General features: G+C 43.2%; 1 protein-coding gene and 1 long non-coding RNA gene across 11 annotated transcripts in view; one reads left to right on the plus strand and one right to left on the minus strand.

Moving 5' to 3' along the window:
• The window catches only part of LOC128311126 (uncharacterized), a 30,270-nt gene extending 6,949 nt beyond the window's left edge, over positions 1-23,321 (plus strand). Inside the window, exons 3-4 of the long non-coding RNA XR_008289121.1 lie at positions 19,350-19,487; positions 22,951-23,321. This is a non-coding gene — a long non-coding RNA (uncharacterized LOC128311126). The remainder of the gene's footprint in view (positions 1-19,349; positions 19,488-22,950) is intronic.
• The window catches only part of CNBD2 (cyclic nucleotide binding domain containing 2), a 65,374-nt gene continuing 59,343 nt past the window's right edge, over positions 19,136-25,166 (minus strand). For 9 of the 10 annotated variants that reach the window (XM_053200007.1, XM_053200010.1, XM_053200009.1 and 6 more), the window contains one exon: positions 19,136-19,481. In XM_053200007.1, the coding sequence (XP_053055982.1) occupies positions 19,163-19,481 (319 nt within the window). In that variant the 3' untranslated portion in view covers positions 19,136-19,162. The remainder of the gene's footprint in view (positions 19,482-25,166) is intronic. The other variant, XM_053200012.1, reaches the window with a different exon arrangement.

The following is a 25,166-nucleotide window of genomic DNA, read 5'->3' on the forward strand; positions in this document are numbered from 1 at the left end:
GGCTGTGGCGGAACCAGGTGGAGGAACCAGGATAGAAACCCAGGCAGTCTTAGCTCCTAGACCCTCAACACATCCTCTGGCCCCCTCTGTGTGATCTCGCATGGCAGAACATGAGTTCCCTTCAGCAGGCCCCCCTGGTCCGCTACAGGACACCCAACCCTATGCTGGGCCCTGCAGCATGAAGGTCCTGCTTGAGTCTCTGCTTCAAGGACTCAGAATAAGGAGCTATCAAAACCAGGAACCTGGCCAAACCAGGGGACAAACTCTGAGTCTGTCTCATCCAGTCCGGAGAAGAGAAAGCCTTTTAGTCAGAGAAGTCCAGACCAAGGGGCTGTGAGCATCGCTTCAAAGCTTCAAGTCCATAGATTTTATCAAATTCCAGCAGCGTGGGCCAGGAGTTAGAAACACATCATGGGTCATAAATTCAAATGCATACCAGGGCTAGAAAGGTAATGAAAGTCATGAAAACAAGTCAAGTGAACAAGTTGGCAAATCAGCCCCATCTAAAAGGGGCACTGCCTCTTGGCTCCTGCCCTTTGTGTTCTCAGACACCTGCTGTCTCTAGTCTTCTAGTTGGATGCCATTGGCTAAGTCATTTAACATCAAGTCTCAGTTTCTCCATCTGTATAACAGGAAGGAAATTTTGGCTTTATTTCACAGGGTGAAATTTTGTGGAGATCAAACACATTGTATGTAGAAAGTATTTTGTGAGCTCTAACGTTATAAGGTGGAGGGAGAACAAACAGGAGGTTGACTGAACATCTAAGGTACATCTACTCCATGATCTATGAATTCTGACAGCATTCCTCTGAGGCAGGGCTTAGCATCCCTCTTGTACAGGAGATGAGAATGCCCTTCAAGGAGTGTGCTGACTTACCCGAGGTCACAAGCTTGTACATGATGGAGCCAGATTTAGAATTTAGGTCTCTCTGACTTCTGAGACCAGTCTCTTGCACCAATTTGACAAAGTGTGGCTTGGGTCCCAAGCCAACCATCACTAAGATGATTTCAGGTGGATCCCAGATGAACATTTTAAAAATAATTATATAGTTTGTTATTTTACATTTTTTGAGGAGGCTTATTGATACTACAGAAGTTCTAAATTTCACACAGCCAGGCTGTAGTAGGCTGAATAATGGCCACCCAAAGATATAGGGACCTAATCCCTAGAACCTATAGATGTTACCTTATTTGGGAAAAGGATCTTTGCAGATGTGATTAAGGATGTTGAGATGAGGAGGTCATCCAAGATTATCCTAGTGGGTACTAGATACCATCACAAATAGCAGAAGGAGATTAGACAGACACACAGAGAACATGACAAGCCAGTGCAACTGTGGAGGCAGAGACTGAAGTGATACAGCCACCAGAAGGTAGAAGAGCCTATGGAGGGAGCATGGCCCTCTCAACGCCTTAATTTTAGCCCAGTAAGACTAATGTTGAACTTCTGGCCTCTAGAATGATGAGAGAATACATTTCTATTGTTTTAAGCTACTTGCTTGGTGAAATTAGTTATAGCAGACACAGGAAAAAAAATACACAGACCTGCATGACTTAAAATTCATGCTCCAAACTAGTTCACCCATCTCTTTTGTTAAACTTATTATTTTAAACAAACCTTTATATTTACAGAAAATAAATGTAAATCTTTGATTTACAGACTACAGAGATTTCCCAGAGCACAGAGTTTCCATATACCCCTCCCTCAGTCTCCCATATTGTTAACATCTTAAATGACTGTGGTGCATTTGTCACAGCTAAGAAACCAACCTTGGTACCTTCCTATTAACTAAACTCTACACTTTCCTTGGATGTCACTAGCTTTTCCACTAACATCCATGTTTGTTCCAGGGTCCCATCCAAGATATTACATTTAGTCGATATGTCTTCTGGGTCTTCTCTGACCTAGAACAGTTTCTCAGACTTTCCTTCTTTTTGATGACCTTGTCAGTTTTGTCAGAGGAGTACTGGTGAGGTGTTTCATAGAGTACCCCTCAATTTGGACTTCTCTGGTTCACCTGGGGTTATAGGTTTTGGTGAAGGATACCACCGAGGTAATGTACTTCTCGTGACATGTCAAGGGTACATGCTGTCAACATGACTTGATCACCTTTAGTACCTGGCCAAGGTAGTGTTTAGCAAATTTCTCCCTTGTGAAGTTACTTGGTTTTCCTCTCTTTCTACTCTTTGGGAGCAAGTCACTAAGTGCAGCCCACACTCAAGGGAGGAATTAAAGTCCACAGCCTGGAAGGGATAAATTATTTGGAATTCTTCTATAAGGAAGATTTATCTATTCTCCCCAATTTATTTATTTATTCAGTCATTTATTTACATCAGTATGGACTCGTGGATATTTAGTTTATATTTTGGGCTATAATCCAGTACTATGTTATTTCTTTTCTTCCTCAAATTGTTCTAGCTTTGGCCATTGGGGGCTCTTTCAGGTTGTCTCTTGAGTCTCTTTGAAACTAATTGTCTTGCATCTTGGCTGTACCGAGATGATTTCAAGCGGAACCCAGATGAACATTTTTTGAAGAGTTGTATGTTTACATTATCAGACTTCGGAAAACATATAACCAGCATGTCAAATTGGTGATTTCACAAATAGCACTGAGGACAAGGCTAATGTAGTGATGATTGTATTAAGTGCGTCAATTCACAGAGAGGTATTAAGTCAAAACTGGTATTGATGGTACAGGGGTATGGAGGAAGTTGTTAAGCTGATTAGGGAATGACTCAAGTTCGAGAACTCTGTACTAGGGCAGAAGCAAACCTCAAATGCAAGCAAAGGATGGTAACTATGAGGATTATGAGCAGCCTCTCTGGGACACACCTACACACAATCCATTTCCTGGGGCCCTGCGGCCAACCCGACCTTCAGTGCAGATGTGTGCTGATGTTGATAATGGTGGAACTGTGCATGCCCAGGCCTGGGAGGGATGGGTGCTGCACTGTGTTTGTTTCCTGAGCGAGTTGTGTGGGTGGCTTGCTGCTCAGCACCATTCCCCGCTAATGAGCTTGGAGCCTTTGGCCTAACAAACATGTTCTGTGTCACAGGCCTGACATGTGATGTTTCCCAAGGAGAAGTGCCAGGAAGGCTCATTATTTTTACTTTTTCTCCTTGTCTCATCCTTGATTTGAGACAGGTAGAAGACATGATGGAGTCAGCGGTCAGAATGCGGTCTAGCTCAGAGTCTTGTCTGGGGTCTCCGGGCCAGTCCCCCGGCCCCACCGAGGATGCTCAGAATGAAATTGGAGCATTTGGCTTGCCCCACTCTGCATAATCCTGAGTCCTGACCCATGTCCTGAATCTGCCACCTGGCTGAGCAGTGAAAACCTAGAAACTCTGGTCTGATCTGAAATAGGAAGCCCTTCAAAAAAGAAGTCTTTTCATTTCCCATCTTCTAGACTAAACTGTGGGTGGCTGTAGGCTGGTGTGTGCTCAGGCCTCTAAATCCTCTATAGTGCCTTCCCAGGGAGCTCTAAAGTCAGATGAAGTGGGTTAGAATCCTAATTCTTCCTGATAACAGACAAGTGGCATAGCCTCTCATCTATAAAAGGAAGATCGTAATAGTACCCCTATGTCACAGACTTAATTAATGCAAATTAAATGAGACAATGTATGTAAAGTGCTTTAGCACAGTGCCTGGCCCAGAGTAAGTGCTCAATTAACGTGTTCATTTGTTTAACAATTATTAATGTCTACTGTATGCCAGGCACTGTACTGGGTGCCAGGGACATCAGGGAAAACAAGAAACTAGAAAATAAATAAGGTGAAGTATATAAAGCCAAGTCCTTTGTACAGTACTTGCACATAAGAAGTACAGAGAAGTGTTCATAATTATTATTTTTTCTAAATAGGCTTCACCCAGTGCAGAGTCCAATGTGGGACTTGAACTCACAACTCTGAGATAAAGAGTTGGATGCTTAACTGACTGAGCCACCCAGGCACCCCAAAATGTTCATTATTAATCATAAAATAATGATATATTATGATGAATGAGTAAAGGAAATAAGTAGGGTAATGTAACAATAACTGAAAGAAAGCCCCTGAGACAGGTAGGTCAGGAAAGGTCCTCTAAAGAAATGATATTGGAACTGAGACTTATGCGATGAACAGATACTCAGTCTTTCCAAGAGTCAGCTGCAGACCCTTCCAGTTAGCAGGAACAGCTTGTATAAAGACCCTGAGCTTGAGAAGAGCTTGGAGAGTAGAAGGAAAAGCAAGGAGGCCAGTGTGGATAGGGCATAATGACAGGGCAGTAGGCTATGCTCAGAAGTTAGGATTTTATTCAGTGTGATGAAAAGCCACTGACAGCTTAAACAAGACAGTAACAAAATCTGATTTCTGATTAAAAGTTAACTCTGGCTTCTGTAGAGAGAATAGATGAAAGGGGAAGAGTAGGAGAAACAGTCAGAACAACAATTAAGAGGCTGTGAGAGTCATCCAGACCAGAGATGCTGCTGCTTTGAACTAGGTTATATATCAGCAGTGTCCTGTGACTTCCTGGGATGATGGAAATGTTCTACATCTATGCTCATACGGTAGCCACTAACAACCTATGGCTCTTGGAATGTGGCTAGTGCAGCTGAGGAACTGAACTTTTAATTTCATGTTATTTTAATTAAAATGTACATAGCCTTGTGCAGCTGGTGGCTACCATATTGGATAGTACAGGAAATGAACAGTATGTTAAATATATTTAGGAGCAAGAAAGGACTTGTGATGGTTGGGGGATGGAGAGTGAAAGAAAGAGTTGAATTAAGGAAGATGCCCTACAGTACTATTTGGGAACTGGGTGGAACTACCATTTACTGATTTGGAGAAGAGAAGCCTCTGGGGAGATGTCAAGAGTTTTGTTTTGCACAAGAGGAATTTGTTGGAACTACTGTTGGAACATTCAAGAAGAGATATCAAGTAGAAAGCGGATGTACAAATGTTTGTCGTCGTCGTCATCATCATCATCATCATCATCATCATCATCATCATCATCTTTAGGTTCCAGGGATACTAGCCTGTTGGCTACTTAGGAGGTAGGGAGCTCAGAAAGAGGGCTAGGAACTCTACACTGAGAATTTCCTTCACCTTGTCTTGGTCAATGTGTCAACCATCCACCTAGCCAGACTTCCCTAGAGTTTGAAACCCCTATGTGATCTCTAGCTCCTCCTCCTCCTCCCTCTTCTCTCCAGATATTGAGCCCAGTGGCTTCTTTCTTTCTCTCATGCAGCCTCATATCTTTAAAGACATCTATATACTGATAACTCCCAAATGCATATGTCCAGCCCAGACTCTCCCCTAAATGCCAGACTCATAAATCCAACTTTCCACCTGACATCTCCACTTGAATGTCAAACAGGCATCTCAAATTTGCCATGTCTAAATGTGAATTCCTGAAATTCTCCCCAAAACTTGCTCCTCCTATGGCCTCTCCCATCACAACTAATGGCAATTCCTTCCTTCATTTGCTCAGGCCAAAAGTTTTGGAGTCTTCCCTAATTCGTCTCTTTCATACTTCTTATCTGGTCTATCAGCAAATCCTGCAGGTTCGATTATATTTATCTTAAATTCAACGCTTTTTTTTTTTTCTTTACCACCTTTGCTGCCATCATCCTGGGACAAGCACTAGCCTATTTCACGTGGTTGACGGCAATAGCCTGCTAGGACTCCCTGCTTCTACCTCTGGCTCCACTTCAGCTCTCCCCCATGCTGCAGTTCAAACCCCCCAATGGCTCCCATTTCATTCAGAAAGAAAGCACCAAATTACTTTTTGCCTCCTTCACAATACATGACTTGGCCTAACCTCTACATTCCTGCCTGCTCACTCTGCTCCAGCATCTTTGCTGTTCCTGGGCCAGGCCCCTATGCTTCAGCTGTAGGGTCCGTGCAATGGCTGCGCACTGACTGTGCACCCCTGCCCCCGCTGCCAGGAAAGATCTTCCCCCTGTATGGCTCATTCCTTCACCTCTCTCAAAAGTCACCTGACCACCACCAAAAACATTCCACACTCACATTTCATATGCCCCTTCTCACCTTTTTATTTCTCCACAGCACTTTCGTTATCTTTTTCACGCATTTTAAGGATTATCTGTTTCCCCTACTAGAATGCACATTTCAAGAGGGCAGACATTTTCGTGGTTTTTTTCCTTCACTGCAACATTCCCAGTGTTTATGTGACACACAGTAGGTGCTCAATAAATAGATGGCAAATGACTGAAAAATCGTAAAGAGCCTCCTTACCCAACAGTGGGGATATGAGGGAATCGAGAAATACGCATGCTCGCCAGCCCACAGAATTCTGAGGCGGGTAACCGTTACCGTTGCCAAAGGTAAGCCAGGAGGGCGGCCCGACCCCACGTGACGCCTTCCTCGCCCTTCCCCACACCGGAACGTTTCAGTCCCGGAACCTCGGTTCGCGGGTCCCGGCGCGAGGGCACTTCCGGTGCCGCTCTTCTCTCGCCAGTGAAGAGAACTGCCAAGTCAGTTCCGGCAGAGAGCGAGGTGAGAAACGCCGCAAGGCCGTCTGTCCCGGGGCCCTCCAGGCCCTCCGGCCTCGGGCCGGCAGGTGAACTGGGGGGCCCAGGGACAGGTCGCTGTCTCTGACCTGCAGAGACCCAGCGCCGTCGCCGCGGCTGTCCACTGGCTGGGCCCAGGCCTTGAAGCAGCCGCGAACCTCTCCCCACCCCCACCCCCACTTCGGCGCCGATGGCGGCGGCCTCTTGGAGGAGCCCAGACCTCGCCGGCCGCCCACATTCCTGGCCCAACTCTGCGGGGCCTACGCTAAACACCCGCCCAGCCAGCGGGGACGCGGCGCCTTTGGACGTCGGGCGTGGCGGGGCGAGAAGAATGGAGGCCACTCGGATGCCGCGCGGGAGGGCCGTTGGGGCCTTCGAGGGCCCGAGAAGGCGGGTCTACGTGGACGCGAGCTCTGCCACCCTTGGGTCTCGGAGCCCCACAGATGCGGGCCGTGGGATGACCGCTTCGTCCCAGTTGGACGAAACCTCACCTCCGGACAATGGACAGAGGCCCTAACGGGCCCGGAAGGTGAGCGAAGCCCCAGTCCACGACGGGTGGAACGGTTAACGGGCCCTAAGGCGGTTGGTCTTCGTTCTACCAGACGTTGATATTGGAAGATAGAAATGGGAGAATTCCGCACCGCATTTGACCAATAGGAAGGCCACCCTTTGGGAAGATTTTACTGGCCGTTTATAGAAGGCCTGTGTATATAATATGAAAAAGCTGCTCTCAACTTACCCCCCAACCTTTCAAAAGAAAACTGTTGCTAAGTCTGGGCTTTCTACATGTAAAGAGGTTGCCGACATATGATAGAGTTAGAAAATCACATGTCTTGTAAATGCCTATTTGGTTTTTTAAAAATCGTAGACAAGAAATGTCTTTTGGAAATGACTTTTTTGAAATGGAATTGTCAGACCACCTCTAGAAGCGACATCAGGAGCGAGCGACACACGTCCACGTCTGTTCAGTGGGTAAGAGGACATGAAGTAGAAGACCTTGAGGAAGAAAAGAAGGTTCTGTGCCAGACTGGTCATATTTAGAAGACATTTTCATATTATAACCATTTTGTGTGTGTGTGCTTTTTATTCCTCAGCTACTGTATAGTTAACAATGCTAAGTACTTTTTTGAAATCTCTAGTCTTTCTAGATGTTCTTAAGTGCCTGGTATGTTAAAAATAGAGGTAGTAAAAAGACATTCTGTAAATACCTTTTGTTAAAATTCATAATGAAATACTTGTTTAATTTTGGGGAATGGCCAAACCACCTCATTGAGCAGTAGGCATTGTGTTTGTGCACTGGTTCAGAGGAGGAGAGAGGAGAAGGAAGTACCAAGAGCTCTGCCAGTGTGTTCATAGTGAGGCAAGATTCACCATTGTCCTTTGTGTTCCTGCATTTTGTATTACTTAAGTGTATATAGTGTACCTACTGGACAAGTGAGTCCTAATTTTCAGCATCTAGTCTTTCTAGATGTTAAAGAGGTTGCCAGTGTATGACAAAAATAGAGTTAGTAAACTAATACATTTTGTATATTTTGTGTTAAAATTCCTAGAAAGATTGTCTTCTGAAAATTTGAGCATTATAGCCCATTGAGTTGATGGAGGGAGAGAAGAGAAGGGTTTGTCTTCGGCTAGAATGTTCCTATTTTGAAGACACTTTCACGTTATAACTGTTACATGTATGCAGTTTATTCAAGACTGCTATGTATATAGTGGACAAATTAAGTCCTTATTTGAAACATCTAGTCCTGTCTAGATGTTTAGAAGTGCCCAACGTATGTTAAATGTAGAGGTAGTAAAATGTCACTTTGTAAATATCTTTTTGCTAAAATTCATAGGAAATTGTATTGGGAATGGAATTGTTAAACCACTTCTGAGCACTCTTCAGTGGCTGGAGGAAGTGGAAGGGAAAGAATTGCAAAAGGTAATATGCTGGTGTGTTAATACTTGGACATTTTCAGACAAAATCATTTTTTTGTATGTTAACATGCATTTTGTTTTGCTGTGTATATAGTGTATATAATGGACAAATGAGTCCTAGTTTTGCAACTTCTAGTCTCTAAATGTTAAAGAAGTTGCTAGTGTATGACAAAGTAGTAAAATTAGCACATTTTGTACACGTGTTGAAACTCAAAGGAAAGCTTTTCTTCTGTAAATGATTTTTGAATATGAATTTGTTCAACCACCTCTAAGCATTACACATGCCTGTACTTGTCCACTGGATTAGTGGTGGAGAGAAGGAAGTGAGGGAGGGAATAGTTTAGGCCAGAATGGTCAGATTTAGAAGATACCTCAGATTATACCCATTGTTAGGTGTGTGCAATTTTATTTAACAGTGCTTTGTACATAGTGAACAACTAAGTCCTTATATGAAATATCTAGTCTTTCTAGATATTTAGAAATGCTTGATGTACTTAAAAGTAGAAGTAGAGTAATGCTTCTTGTAAATAGCTTTTAAAAACTGATGGGAAATACTATTTTTGGACATGGAATTGCTAACTCACCTCTCTGAACAGTATGCTTACTTGTTCATTGGTTTGTGGGAGGTGGGAGGGAAGAAATTGCAAAAGATGTTTTACTAGTGTGTGCTAGGAAATTTCAGCTTATCCATTGCCCTATATGTTATGTGCATTTAACTTGACTGTATATATTGTAAATATACTGGACAAATGGGTCCTAATTTTATAATATCTAGTCTCTAGATATTAAAGAGGTTGCCAATGTATGACAAAAGTAGAGTTAGTAAACTAACACATTTTGTACACTTTGTGTTAAAATTCATTGAAAGGCTGTCTTCCGAAAAGAACTTTTAGAGATGACATTGTAGTCACATCTAAGTGACACATGTGCCTATCTGTACCCACCCAGTGGGTTGGTGGTGGAGAGGAGCTGTGAGAAATAAAGGGTTCTAGACTAGAATGTTCCTACGCAGAAGACACTTTCAGATATAACCCATTGTTACATGTGTGTAGTTTATTCAACACTACTGTGTATATAGTGGACAAACTTAAGTCCTTATTTGAAACATCTAGCCTTTCTAGATGTTTAGAAGTGCACAAAGTATGTTAAAACTAGAGGTAGAAAAATAACACATTTTGTAGATATCCTTTTGTTAAAATTCATGTGAAATATTGTCTTTTTGAAAATGGAATGATCAAAATGATCAAACCACCTCTCAGCAGTACACATTATATAATAGTTGTGCTGGTTCAGGGAGGAAGAAGAAAGCGCAAAGGGCTGTATACCAGTATGTTTATAGTTAGGCAGGATTAAACCATTGTCCCCTATGTCTGCATTCGCATTGGGTTTTACCTAGCTATGTATATAGTGTATATAAAGGACAAAGGAGTCCTAATTTACAACATCTAGTCTTCCTAGATGTTAAAAGAGGTTGCCAGTGTATGACAAAAGTAGTTAGCAAACAAATACATTGTATACACTTTGTGTTTAAATTAGTAGGAAAGACTTCTGAAAACAACTAGAGGAAGTGAAATTGTTAAAATCCCCTCTAAGCATTACAGATGCTTATACTTTCCACTGGGTTGATAAGAAGTGAAAAGAGGAAGGTCTAGGCCAGAATGTTCCTTCAGTCCTACTATGTATGTAGTGGGCAAATTTTGAAACATCTAGTCTTCTAGATGTTTGAAAGTGAACAATATGTTAGAAGTAGAGAATTAAAGTAACAACACCCTTTAAGTTCTGTTAATTTACAGGAATGGTTGTATTTGGGGAATGGAAGTGTTAAACTTGATGTCTTGGAGAGTATTCACTGTGGGGAGTGGGGGGGTGGGGGGAAATGAGAGAAGGGTTCTGTGCCCACGAGTCTTTAAGACATTCAGATTGTCTAACCATTATTATGTATGTGCATTTTAGTTAATATTGCTGTGTGTTAAAGGATAAAACAAGTCCTAATGCCCAAAGTGTATTAAAAGTAGAAGTAGTAAAATAATCCCTTTATAAGTGCCCTTTTGTTAGTTTTTAGGAAGGACTGTTCTGGGAGTGTCTGTTAATCTGCCTCTTGGAGCTAGATGTAGTCCTATACTTAGTCATTGAAATGGTGGAGGGAGCAGAGGAGGGGTGAAGGGAAGGGCTTTTTGCTAGTATCTCCACATCTAGAAGACAGTTTTAGGTTATAAACATAAGTCTATATGTGCATTTTTATAAAGTACCTGTGTTTGTTGTGGACAAGTTCATTATTTTGTAACATCTAAGCTTTTTGGATGTCCTGAGATGACAATGTATGATACAATGTACAGCTACTGAATTAGCCAATTTCTAAGTTTTTGTTGTTGTAATTGATAGGAAGGAAGCATCTTGGGCATGGAAGTGTTAGGCTGTCTCTGAGAAATGTATGTCAGGACTTACTCATTAGACTGGCAGCAGAGGGGCAGAAGGAAGTATAGTGGGAGAGATGCATGTGGATGTGTTCATATCTATATTCTAGTGATAACTGTTAATGTGTGTGCATCTCTTTGGCTGTACTATAGGAATACATTAAGTGATTCAGTGGAAACATACCTCCTTGCTAATATTTGAATAGTATAGATTGGATAATGAATTCTTTTAGAAGCATTATACTTTGTGTACTCTGTTACTTTATGTCTCATTTTTAATTGAACATTAAGGGAATGCAGTATTTTAATTGTAGCTCTGCCAATATCTTTATCTAGAGGCCTGTTAACATTTTTGTCGCCAAGAAAGGCAGGATTACATTTTTTTCTTTCAGATGGTGTTGGTGTAGTGTATTCTTGGTTATCAAAATAGTCATAGTTTTGGGACTTTGAAATGGGTAAAATTCATGGTGTGTAAAAAAAGCATGATACATAACTACGATCTTAATTACATTAAAATGCTTAGTTGTGTAGATACATGGGACCTAGAAGTCAAACTGTAAACTGCTTGTGATTATGGATGACTTTGTTCTTTGCTTCTTGTGTTATTCAGTTTCCTTTTATGCACATGTTAACTTTAAAAAAATAAAAATTTTTAAAACCTACATGGAGTCTCCATTGCTTGTAAAGTCAGCACACTGCCGGAAGGTATAGTGTTTGCACCTTTCAGGCCTAGGCTCTGAGGTAACTGAAGTTTCATGTCTTATGACAACTTCCTCCATCACTCAGACAGTAGCTCACCTCGGTGCCCTGCTGTTCTTCCAGGTAACCTCACACTTCGGTGGTTCCAACTTTGCTCAGACTGTTTATTCTGCCTGTAGTAAGTACCCTTTCCACATTTTTCACTTAGCAGAATCATTCATTGCCCAACCCAATATTTTTTAACAACTAAGCAATTATTTTAGAGTGTGTGAGTGGAGGAGAGGGACAGAGGGAGAGAGAAAATCTTAAGCAGGCTTCATGCTCAATGCTGGGCTTGATCCCATGACCCTGGGATCATGACCTGTGCCAATATCAAGAGTCAGACGCTCAACCAACTGAGCCAGCCAATTGAGTTGGGCCCCCAAACTCAATTTTTAATTTATATGCTCAGTCTTTCTACAAGGACCTGACACCCCAGAATCAAAGTGCGAGAACCAAATGTCAGAAGTTAGGCCATTTCCCTTGCAGCCGCTACTTGTGCCTCATATGTGGAACCCACTTGTACCTTCACTATTACATGAAAGTCCACTGGATTGAGCTTACATAATGCCTGACACATGGTGGGGGCTTAGGAAATGACTGCTGAATATAAAGGGAACCAAAGCTCAGCTTTTCAGACTAGCGTGGTGTCACTGCTAACAGGCACTGGTTGAGTAGTCGGGCCTCCCCAGGCCATAGCTGACCAAACCGGACAGTGCTGGTCAGATGTAGCACCACCCCCAAATCAGGCACAGAAAACATTCCTAATGGAATACCCGAAGGAATCTTACTCCCAACTTTGAAGTGGGGCTCAAGAGATGGGTCTCCAAATGTGGGAAGGAGTGTTTCTAGTGTTTCCTTGTTGGTATAACCCAAGTGGGCTTGGAACCAGAAGGAGGCAGGTAGAGGAGACCCTTCCTGTTGCTTTCTCAGGATCAGGCCTGGACCCCATCCTCTGTTGATGTCCCTGTGAGACAGGTGTTAGCTGACTGAGATGGGATTCAGGAAGACACATGTCTCAAATGTCTGGCCTGGCCTAGGAGACCCAGGTGCACTTGGACTAATCCAAGTCTGCCAGCCCCAAATCCACCAGAGCTAACGCTAAAAGCTGAGGCTTTCCTCTGCCATTTAATGTGGATTCACCCATAAAGGTTTCCAGACAGGGAAGTCTCATAAAAAGCTGAGACGAGGTTAGGTCGCAGGCAGTCCTGAACCTCCAGGGTGAAGCTACCCTCAGTGGACAGAAAAAGGAAAGTCCAGAGGGGACAAGCCCCACACACACCTCATAGCTAGCAATATGTATTGCTAGGGGAGGAGCACTACATAGGGAGTCAGAGGCCTCTGTTCTTTTCCAAGCTCTCTCACTAACTGGGGGATACTGGCCAGTTGATCCCATTTAGGTCTCAGTCTCCTCATCTGTAAATGAGGGTTCTGGCTGGTTGAGGAGGTATGCCTCTCCAGATCAATTACTGGGCCTTCCAAAACCATAGATTTATTCAGTGCCAGAGTCAGGGCCATTCTCTACCAAATACTATTCTCTACTAAAAGGAACCAGGGTCCTTAGAGAAATGGCTAATTCCAGGATTACGTTGAGGGAAGTACAAGATCATCCTGGAATATCCTATTGTGGCAAAAATAAGTGTTCAGAGAATGTGTCAAAAAGATTGTATCAAAACACAGAATGATATAGTAACAGGTTTTAACACATTGCATAATATAGGAAACCATGAGTCCAATACTGATATAAATAAATGAGTGAATAAATGAAAAGTATAATAAGGAAGGGGATATTTACATAGTTCCATATGTCCTCACAAAATCCCTATCAAAACAATATGACATAATCAACAGAATGAAAAGGCAATCTGTGGAATGAAGAACATATTTGCAAATCATGTATCTGAAAAGGGGTTAATATCTAGAATATATGAGAAACTCTAACAACAAAAAATCAACCCGATTAAAAAATGGACAAAGGGGGAGCACCTGGGTGGCTCAGTCGGTTGAGCATCCAACTTCAGCTCAGGTCATGATCTCATGGTTCTTGAGATCAAGCCCCACATGAGCTCACTGCTGTCACTGCAGAGCCTGCTTCAGACCCTCTGTCCCCTCCATCTCTCTGCCCCTCCCCAGCTCGTGCTCTCTCTCTCTCAAAAATAATTAAAAAAAAACATTTTTAAAAATGGACAAAGGACTTGAATAGACATTTTTCCAAAGATGATGTACAAAAGGCACATGAAAAATGCTCAGCTTCATTTATCATTAGGGAAATGCAAATCAAAACCACAATGAGATATCACCTCACAGCCATTAGGATGGCTACTAACAAAAAACAGTAACAAACATTGACGTGCAGAAATTGGAGCCCTTGTGTACTATTGGTGGAACTGTGAAATGGTGCAGCTGCTATGCAAGACAGGATGACAGTGTCTCAAAAAATCAAAACTAGGACCACCACGTGAGTCCAGCAATCCCACTTCTGGGTATATATCCAAGAACATTGACAGCAAGATCTTAAAGAGCTATCTGCACAGTCATGTTCATAGCTGCATTATTCACAAAAGTCAAGAGGTGAAAGCAACTCAAATTTCCATGAATAGATGAATGGATAAGTAAAATGTGGAATATGCATGCTATGAATGTTTTTCAGCCTTAAAAGAGAAGGACATCTTATCACAATATGGATGAGCCTTGAGGACATTGTGCTAAGTGAAATAAGGCAGTTGCAAAATGACAAATACTGTACAATTCCACTCATATGGGGTATATCTAAATAGATTCAGAGACAGAAAGTAGAATGGTGGGAAGTGGCAAGAGGAATAGTTTAATGGGTATTCAGTTCAAATTTGCAAGATGATATGGATCTGAAGATCTGTTTCACAACAATGTAAATATGTTTAACACTACTGAACTACTCACCTAAAAACAAGATGGTAAATTTTACTTTTTTTTTTACCACAACATACATACATATACAGTATATATGATTTTCGAAATAAAAAGGGAATGTGTATCAAAAGTGATTTTACAGTAGAGACATCATTTCAATCCAATAATCAAAGTTATCACCAGTAATGGGACACACTGAAATCTCACACCACTTGATAGCATCCAATGAAAAGGAGACAGAGCCACTTCTGTGGTTCCTGCCAAAGATGTATAACCTAGATCTAATCATGAGAAAATATAAAACCAACCCAAATCAGAAGACATTCTATAAAGTAACGGGTCTATATAATCTTCCAAAGTGTCTTAATAATCCACTTTCTTCTTGATTCTGAATTTTCTCTTGGGGGTGGGGAGGTTTTAGAAGTTGAAGGATAGGTAGGGCAAGACAATAGTGTGTGAAGAACACACACCAGACCCCAACAATTTTACAAATGATAGCAGTGAGGCTCCAGAAAGAGAAGGAGCCTGGCTGAAGGCTACACAGCACACGTCCAGATGCACCACTTTTCCACAGCTATGTCCACAGGGCTAAAGCCCACAGCCTCCAGCAGCCATGAAAAACCCTTGTTCTAGCTTTGATGCTGCTTCCCAACCACCTAGAAACTACTCACCCTCATTGTCAGCTCTGAACCAGTGGTTCCAAATTCTGCAACACAGCACCCCTGTGGTTAAGCCCCTTAAATCCCCAAATAAAAAGGCCTCATGGCAAAACGGCCTCTGGTGGTATCATGGGAGTTGTCAAGTGACCTGTCTCACCCCTGAGACTTTCCACAACTGGAAGGTACAATTTTTCCAGGAGTTGTATAAAAGAAATGAAGAATTTAAAGAATGTTTTTGCTTCCAATCCCAAGATGTGATCTTAAACACTTCCTATAACAAACTCTGGCAATATCTCCTTGTGTTTATTTTTCAAATGGGTTTTTTTCATTTTCCCCCAAACAGTGGAAGCTGTTCATGCTAGGGCTATATTTTTGGCTCAAGTGGCCTGAGTGTGCCTCTCCAAGTATGACTATGCTTATTTACATATGGAAAATCATTCCAGAGGGTGATTATATTCTCTCAGACACAGTTGCAGGGTTGTGTGTACTGAATGGTGAAAACAGGTGGCTCATTTGGGATAGATGAGTAACGATGGTGTGGCAGCACACACTGCAACTCTGCCTGGAAGGGCACTGGGTGCAGAGAGAGCACATGCATTTCCTGGAACAACGACCTGGTAGCTGAGTGAGGTTTGACAAGGCTTTTGCCAATCTAGGCCTCAGGCTCCTCATCTGTCAAATGAGGATAATGCCAGAAAATGCTTTCAGGACAAGCCATAGCCTCTCTAGAGTGCCTCATGCAGTGCCTGGCACACAGCGGGTGCTCAATACCTGGGCCCAGGCCCTTCTACCTGGTGGCAGGTCACTGTGGGTTTTCTGAACCTTGGATCTGGGCCCAGGTGGGCAGTAAGGACCTCTGTGGCACTGAAAGCAGTTTGTTGCTAACACTATACCAAGGGGTGTCATGTTTGCTCCTTTTGCACGAGCTTCTCTCCCAAATCATAATTTGTCCTCCCCTGCCTGATTCTGATCCCTGTTCCATGTTGCAGAGTGTATGTGAGGCAGCCTTAAGAACCACTGCTCATTCTGAAGCTCACGGCCTAGAAGCTGGGAGGCTCTCACACACTTAGAAGCAGCCACAAGCCTCCCCATACTGCCCCCACTCATTCTTCCAAACAGCACCCTCACCCACAGCACATGTTAGTGCTTTTGTTGACCTGCTCTGCTCTCTCCCTCCAACCTGCCCTTACATGTTGACATTAACCATTTCAGAAGAGTGTAGAGTTTGGGCACGATGTCAACCAGGATGCCCCCCCCACCCCCCACCCCCCCACACACACATCACTCAGGATGGCCTTTTGCACTGATTATGAAGACTTAGACTTCCAAAGATTCGGTTTCCTATTTCACTCTAAGGGAAAGAGAGTCTCTGGATGGCCAAATTGATCTCGGTCAAAAAGGTGCTAATAACATCTAACATGTATTGATCACTTACTGTGTACCAGGGACTTCACAAGTGTAACCCCAAAATAACTGGAGACCCATTCTCTGCTTGGTTACTGAATTCAAAGAAACAGCAGTACCACATAAAACCATAACTAAGAGCTACGCAAATGTTTACTTGGCTTCTTCAAGAAAATACCAAAGGAGAAACATATTCTCAATGCACAGAAAAGGTCTTTGGAAGCCTCTTTAGACATTTCTCATTCTCAAACTCTTCTGTCTGCTAAATGATGGCTTCAGAAAAAGCTCTGCTTTTGCTCTGCTCCCCTCAAGATTTCGCGAAGCCTAGCCCCCATGTTCTCCCTCCAGCACCCTCACTCCAGGGTTGCCCTTCTAGTCCATTTTCTCACCTGCCACTCCCCTGGAAAACATGTTCTACCTCCTATTCTGCAAGTTTTTTCTCTCACTTCCCAGGAAGCAGGGCCCTGGGGTCTGGGTGAATAAAATCCTACATCTTGCTACACATGTACCACCTCTTTTTTCTTTTTCTTTTTCTTTTTTTTAACCATTTGTCTAGTTCATGCACCACTTCTTTTAATCCTCAACAGCCATTAAATGGCAGAGCTGGGATCTTAACCCAAGGTCATCAGACTCTGTAGTCAGATGCTTAGCAAGATGGCTGTCACAGAATAAGCACTCAATAATAAGTTTCTCACTCCTTCTCTGGTCATGTCATGTCATGTCTGCTCAAGAACCTTCAAGGGCTGTAGGGATCAGCAAACTATGGCCCGCAGGCCATTTGTTTTTATAAATAAAGTTTTATTGGAACACTAAAGAAACTGTATGGCCTAAAAATCTAAAATAGTTATTATTTAGCCCTTTATAGAGCTTGCTGACTCCTAGCCTGGAGAATAAGAGAGGACAGAGACTGCCTCTTAATCTCTTTTGGATCTGCTATATAAACAAAGTATAGTATAGTATACTATATATTTGTATAGTATACAAAGTATAGTATAACAAAGCAAGTATAAACAAAAGTAAATAAACTTCAAATGAATGAATAAGATGTCCATACCTACATCTTGGAGCCACAGCCCTAAATGCAAAGACAGCCCTAAATATAGTCAGACACCCCAATTTACCTGGTCCCCAAACAGTGCCACCTCATCCTTGTAGGTCACAGACAGCCTTTTCAGAAATGCTGCAGGCATCACAGTCTCCTTGACCATCTGAAGCTATCAGAGAAGCCAGAGATGATGAGTCCACTACTTCTCTATTCTTTTACATCCACACCCTCTTCTGAAAGAAAAATTCCATACCCCTTCTTCTTTGCTGTGCAACATGAGAAGTTTTCTTTTAAATACAACAAACAAAATTATAATGTTGAATATGCTTTTCAAACTATACTCACCTCTTGTGAAAATCATTGATCTTGTCCAACTCGCTCACTTTGCCACTAGGGAAACAGGTGCAGGTGAAGGACTCAAGGTGCTCAAAGGGGTCCAGTGACATAGAAACAGAGCCAGGCTCTGTTCTCAGGTGTTCTTCCTAACCTGCTCCTTGCCACGTGGAGTAGGTGAGTGTATGGGGTGGGGAGGGATGGGTGGAAGAGGGCTCCTGTCTCTCCTTGTGGCCCCAGGTCAGGCTCATGTGCTGCTGTGACCTCTACCAGGCCCCCAGTGCTCTCACAGCTAAACTATGGAGCTTCCCAAGGGAGAGAGGTGATTTGACCCAGTGTTACCAACAAAGAGAGTCGGCCCAGGTCACTAACAGGTAGCCACAGGTTTGGGACCCCTCAGAGGGGCCAAGGAGCCCTCTGTAAGTCCGACCTACCACCTTCTTATCTCTGGCTGCCTCTTCTCTCTCAGGCTGCTGGCTCCCCATCCTCAACACCCAGAATGCCTGCTCTTGTCATGCTGCCCCTCTGTGTCTCTCGCTCCTTATGCCTCCCACCCCCACCCCACCCCCAGTCACGCCTCCTCCAGTCTCTGGCAACGCCCTGTCAGAGGGGCTTGATGAGCACTGGCAAACCAGCAGCTTGTAGGTCCAACACAGCCCACGTATGTGTTTTGTTTGCCTAACATGGTATTTTAAAAACAATTTGAATTAGTTGCTCACATTTAAAAACCAGTAGGAATCATCTAAAATATTGGGTTTCTTGGTTCTCTTAAAAAAATCTAAGGACTGTCAGTCAGGGGCCTGCATTATTTCCTGGCATGGCATCAATTGAGGAGAGGGAGCAGCTGTTCCATCTGGATGGGGAATGTGCACACCAGTCCCCACCATTGCCTGTTGCCTGCCCAGTCCTTCTGCTGCGCTCCTTTAGATGACCTGTGTGGCCTCTGCAAGGCATTTGAGTTTGCAAATGGTCTGGTCTTGCTCACTTTGATGTGAGCCCCTCTGTGCCTCCCGTCCATCTCACCCAGTAAGACCCTCCCACCCTGAGACCATCCCCAGTGCTTACCCCATCCACACCCAGCCTCCTGACCATCCACTAAGCCCCAAAAGTGTCAAGGGAGACAGTGCCTGAGCTGTTGCCCCCACACATCTCTCTGGACCCACAGCCCCCAGGAGGCCCCCACTCTAAGCCCCACAAGTCCCATGGTGGTCACTCAGGAAACATGGTGACCAACCCATCTTTTATTGGGTCTAAACAAGGACTCCTGCATTCTTATACTGAGGCAGGAGTTCTTGGATTTTGTACCGGGGGGCTGTGATGGCTTGGACAATCCTCAATGGGGGGAGGTATTTCTGGGGTGCCATAAAAATGGGATAACAAGGTTTAGTCTCCTTGTCGAGGCTACACAAATCCAGCACCAAACTCTTGGGGTTGTAGATCCCTTTCTTCTTGGGCCGGATTGGAATGAATGATGGACGCTGGCGAGGCTTCAGCAGCAGCCGCATCAGGTCCTTCCGAAAGATATTCCAGCTGTTCTCCTGGAGGAACTTCTGGCACATATCTTCATCACTGAAGGTAAGACACAGATACTGACATTCTCACACCTGCTCCTCCTGTACCCCTGCCCCTCCAGCCTTGCCTCCTGCCATTCTTTCAATTCCTAAACATAGTGTGCTCCATCCCACCTGTGTGCCTCTTCCAGACCCCTCTCTGCCTTCTCTACCTTTCCACACTTTCTTCCCCTAGACCTGCACTGTCCCGTGCAGTGGCCATGAGCCACATGTGGCTACTAAGTATGTGATATGTGGCCAATCTGAATGAGGGATGTGTTGTGAGTGTAAACTACACACCAGATTTCAAAGACTTAGAACAAAAACAAATGTAGAGAATCTCATTAAAAATGTTTATGTTGATTACGTGTTGAAATGGTAATATTTGAGATACACTGAATTCAATAAAATATATCTTAAAAGTTAATTACACTTCTTATAAAGTGGCTACTAAAAATTTAAATTATATAGGTAACCATTTTCCATCAAAGAAATGTAAATCAAAGCCACAATGAGATACCACTTATGCCCACTAGGATGGCTATAATTTAAAAAACAAAACAAACAAACAAACAAACAAACAAAAACCGGATGGGGTGCCTGGGTGGCCCAGTCAGTTAAGCATCCAACTCTTGATTTTGGCTCTTGTCACGATCTCTCAGTTCATGAGATGGAGCCCCACACTGGTCTCTGCACTGACAGTGTGGAGCCTGCTTGGGATTCTCTCTCTCCCTCTCTCTCAGTCCCTCTCCTGCTCGTGCATGCATGCATACACGTGCATATATACTCTATCTCTCTCTCAAAATAAATAAACTTAAAAAATAGATAAAAATGTGTAATAAAGTAGAGATATCAAAACAAGGGTTCTGGTACATTGCTGATGGGAAGGTAAACTGGTGCAGCCACTTTGGATAAGAGTCTGGCAGTTCCTCAAAGGTTAAACAGAGTTAACTTACCCAGCAATTTCATCTGGTATAAACCCAAGAAAAATGAAAAGCTTTGTCCATGTAAAGCCTTGCACAAGAACATTCACAGCAGCATTATTCATCATGGCCAAAAAGTGGAAACAACCCAACATCCATCCACTGAGGAGTGGATAAAGTGTGATAGGTACATGCTATGGAATATTATTTGACAACAAAAAGGAATGACAATAAACAGTATATGCTACAACATGGATGAAACCTGAAAACATAATGCTAAGAAGCTAGTCACAAAAGACCATACATTGAATGATCCCATTTACACAAAATGTCCTGAACAGGCAAATCTATAGAGACAGAAAGTAGATTGGTAGCTGCCTTGGACTGGTCTTGGTGCCCTGGCTCTACTCCATCACCTTCCCTCATAGCATGGGAGGGGGAAAAGAGTGGGGGAAGGGGAGTGGGCTCAGCACTCATTGGTTTATTTCCTTCTGAGACCACAGCAAGGCAAGGGCATGTTCTATTTCTGTTGACTTGCCTACACTCTCACCTAGGAAGCAAGCCTAATAAGTCACTAACAAATTAGAACATTCTTCCAGCTACATTATATTGACCAGAAGAGAGTCAACTTTGATCCATAGACACCAACTCAATAAAAAACCCAGAGGTCAGAATGGGCTACTAGCTAGGCCTGTTGGTCTCAGTGGTGTGCCAAAGTCAGCCCCTCTCAGCTCAGAGTGCTAATGACATGCAACTCTCCTCAAGCCCATGTTCAGTGACACAGGGTTAGGAGCTCAAAATTGGCCATAGTGGGAGTATACACACCACAGAAATCAGTAAACACTTCAAATCAGGCTTACTTCCCACCCACCTCCCAGAGAGTCAGTTGTTAAACATTCACCAGCACAGCACTGGATAGTCTCCACTTAAAAAGTTCCACTAACTCCTGATTTCTTCCATAATAAAAACAATATCCAACTCTGACTTAGCACGTCTCACGGGCCAAGCACTTTACTCGCTAACTCGTGTAATCCTCACAACCACCACATTTCAGAAACATGGAAACTGGGGTTCAAAGATGCTACAGGACTCACCAAAACCTATGAGGGGCAAGCATGTGATTATAGATTCTTAGGGGGAGGGGTCTCTTTTTTTGCGGGGCGGGGGGACACCCAGAGTCCAAGTTAAGACAGACAAGATTCCTTGATGCTGATGGGTCATGTTGATTTCTAGTTTAGTTTTTCACAAAACAGTGTAGCTCTTCTAAAAACCTCAGCTTTGTGCAGGGGATTTAGTTTCATGTGTCCCTGCAGGTGTAAAATTCCAGCCCCTGATGCCCTTAACCCCGAGTCCAGCCCACTCCCGCCAGGCAATCCCACACTAGATCACACTCTGTGCTTTGGCTTTTAGGCTCTACTTCCTTTTGGCCCTTGGAGATTTCCCTTCTGTCTTGGGAACTCAGCTATATACTCATTACATTCCCCACAGCCCTCCCTACACCTTGCAGGGGGAGATGTGTCAGGTTATCTAGCCTGTGGCATTCACAGGACAGGTATCCCACGGGCACTGACTGTCATCTTCAGGATGTCATGTCCCCTTTCCGGGGCTTCACAGTCCTCAATTACAACATGGAGGATTTGAGCTAGATAATGGATATGTTTTCTGCCTGCTTTAGCAGTCTAGAAACCAGGAGTTCAAACACTGAATGAATAAGCCAGAATTCCGTCTGTCAGCATTGCGGATCACTTGCAGCGGAGTGCTGACTGGACAGCACAGATGCTGAGTGCTCAAACATCTGCCACCCTCTTCAAGTCCACGGAAACCTTTTCTGAATTTCAATTCTATAGGCATTAATTGATACCCATCATATGCCAAGCATCACTTGAGGATCTAGTTCTCCTAAAATCCTTTTTTTTTTTTGAGTAGGTGGCTCTAACTATTGGTTGTACACAGGAATTGGAGAATTGTGGCATCTTTGAACTGCAAGGGACAACCAGTGCTTCTCAACTTGTTTTTCGCACAAAACTGCCCCAATTTGGGCCATATCTACATATCACCTGTTCTTTAATTTATTAATAACTTTTCTTAAATCTGCCATGTTTCTTTTACTTAAATATTTGCTTTGGCCTTATTCTCAGCAACAAGATCTGTCAAACCATGAGTTTAGTGAACTAGTCATGTTTTTCTTTTTCTTTTTAAAAAATTTTTGCTTATTTATTTATTTTGAGAGAGACACAGTACAAGTTGGGGAGGGACAGACATAGAGGGAGACAGAGAATCCCAAGCAGGCTCCATACCATCAGCACGGAGCCCGACATGGAGCTTGAACCCATGAAATTGCGAGGTCATGACCTGAGCCGAAATCAAGAGTTGGACACCCAATCAACTGAGCCACCCAGGTGACCCATCATGTTGTTTTTCTAATTCATACTAGAATAAGTACATAGCTGTGAAAGCTAAAAATGTCAATTAGTATACCAGCTAAAATCGTCTTGTAAATCTTCTGTGCATACGTTCCATACTTGGGAAAAGACACTGGTCTAGTCTCATTTTCTTCTTTTGCAGAATGAAGTCTGACTCTGAGGAGAGGAGAAATGACCTATCCAAAGTCATACAGATCCCACATCGAATTCTTTCACATGCTTATTGGACATGGCTGCAGTAACTCTACAGATCTACTTGCTTTCACACCTCCTTTTTCCTTACCACTAGGAACCACCTGCTTCCACAACTGTCAGCAAAACCATGTCTGACCGCAAGAAAAGAGAAAAGGGGGAGGATGCGAAATTGCATAATCGGTATAATCTCCATTATGAAACTTTGTGCACCTGAATGATAAATGCATATTTGGCACATATCCATGTAGCAAAAAAAAAAAAAAAAAAAAAAAGTACATACAGTAAAAGGAAATACACAAAATGCTAACATGGGGTTGTTGGAGGAATGCAAATGGTTCTAGTTTTCACTTTTTAAAACACTCAGCATTTTCCAGTTTTCTGCAGTGAGAATGCTTTATTCATACACTCATTCATTCATTCATTCATTTATTGTATACCTACCCTGTACTGGGTACTGCATAGGTAGATGTCAGACATGAAGGGCAGGTAAAGCCCAGTCCACGCCTTCATGAAGCAATTAATCAAGTGATGGGGAAAGAACTGTACAAACTACCCAGCTCTAAACAGTTATAGTTCAATACAATGGTCAATGGCAGAGCCCTGTAGAGAGTATTTACGCCAACCTGGGTTAGTCAGGGAAGCCTTCCTGGAGGAGATGAATCTTAAAGAATGAGCAGGAATTTATCAGGAAGAAAAAAAGAGTGGCAAGACTAGGGGATGGAATTTCAGGCAGAAGGGGCAGCATTGGCAAAGTCAAATATGTACAGGGTCCAGGAGGCAATCTACCTGAGCTGCCAGAGTGGGTTACAGGTGGCCAGAAGTGCTGCAGGGGAGGTGAAGGGTCACACCATGAAGGGTCACATACCCGGCACTGAGTCTGCATTTTATCCATAAGCAGTGGGATGCCACTGAAAGGTTTTAAGGAGTTTAACACGGCCAGATTTGGGTTTTCGCAAGAGCACAGTATGCAGAAAGGATCTAGTGGGGAGGAGGTGGAGGGAGGGGGCCCAGTGGTAAGACCAGGAGTCTAAGCTGGGGGACCCAAAGTGGGGATACAGAGCATGTCACCCAGGGAGGTGAACAAGATCCACTGGGTTGTGTGAAAAAAATAGTAGGACCTCATTCATATTTACTTTTGTCTTATTTCTTTTTTTTTTTCAACGTTTATTTATTTTGGGGACAGAGAGAGACAGAGCATGAACGGGGGAGGGGCAGAGAGAGAGGGAGACACAGAATCGGAAACAGGCTCCAGGCTCTGAGCCATCAGCCCAGAGCCTGACGCGGGGCTCGAACTCACGGACCGCGAGATCGTGACCTGGCTGAAGTTGGACGCTTAACCGACTGAGCCACCCAGGCGCCCCACTTTTGTCTTATTTCTTAAAGATCTATTTCGGTATGTCAATAATGTATATATTAGTACAGCAATATATGTATATAACAATAATAATTAATTAATACATGTTATTCATATTCACATATATATTCTAGGGGGTATATACTCAAACACTTTTTAGTAATAACAGTGTGAGATCAAAATAGTTTTGCAGGGCGCCTGGGTGGCTTGGTCGGTTAAGCGTCCGACTTCGGCTCAGGTCATGATTTCACGGTCCGTGAGTTAGAGCCCCGTGTCGGGCTCTGTGCTGACAGCTCAGAGCCTGGAGCCTGTTTCAGATTCTGTGTCTCCCTCTCTCTCTCTGCCCCTCCCCTGTTCATGCTCTGTCTCTCTCTGTCTCAAAAATAAATAAACGTTAAAAAAAAAATTCAAAATAGTTTTGCAACTACTGGTCCAGTTAATTTTTACATAAAAAAATAAAGGTTTTTTTTCATGTTATATAAGTGTTCACTCCGGAAAATTTGAAAACAAGGGGAAAGTAAAAAATAAATCTTTTGGGGCGCCTGGGTAGCGCAGTCGGTTAAGCGTCCGACTTCAGCCAGGTCAAGATCTTGCGGTCTGTGAGTTCGAGCCCCGCATCAGGCTCTGGGCTGATGGCTCAGAGCCTGGAGCCTGTTTCCGATTCTGTGTCTCCCTCTCTCTCTGCCCCTCCCCCGTTCATGCTCTGTCTCTCTCTGTCCCAAAAATAAATAAACGTTGAAAAAAAAATAAAAAAAATAAATCTTTTTATCAAATCTTTCAAGATAGATATTAATTTTTTTAATTTTAAA

The sequence above is a fragment of the Acinonyx jubatus genome, chromosome A3, assembly GCF_027475565.1.
Source record: "Acinonyx jubatus isolate Ajub_Pintada_27869175 chromosome A3, VMU_Ajub_asm_v1.0, whole genome shotgun sequence".
NCBI lineage: Eukaryota > Metazoa > Chordata > Mammalia > Carnivora > Felidae > Acinonyx > Acinonyx jubatus.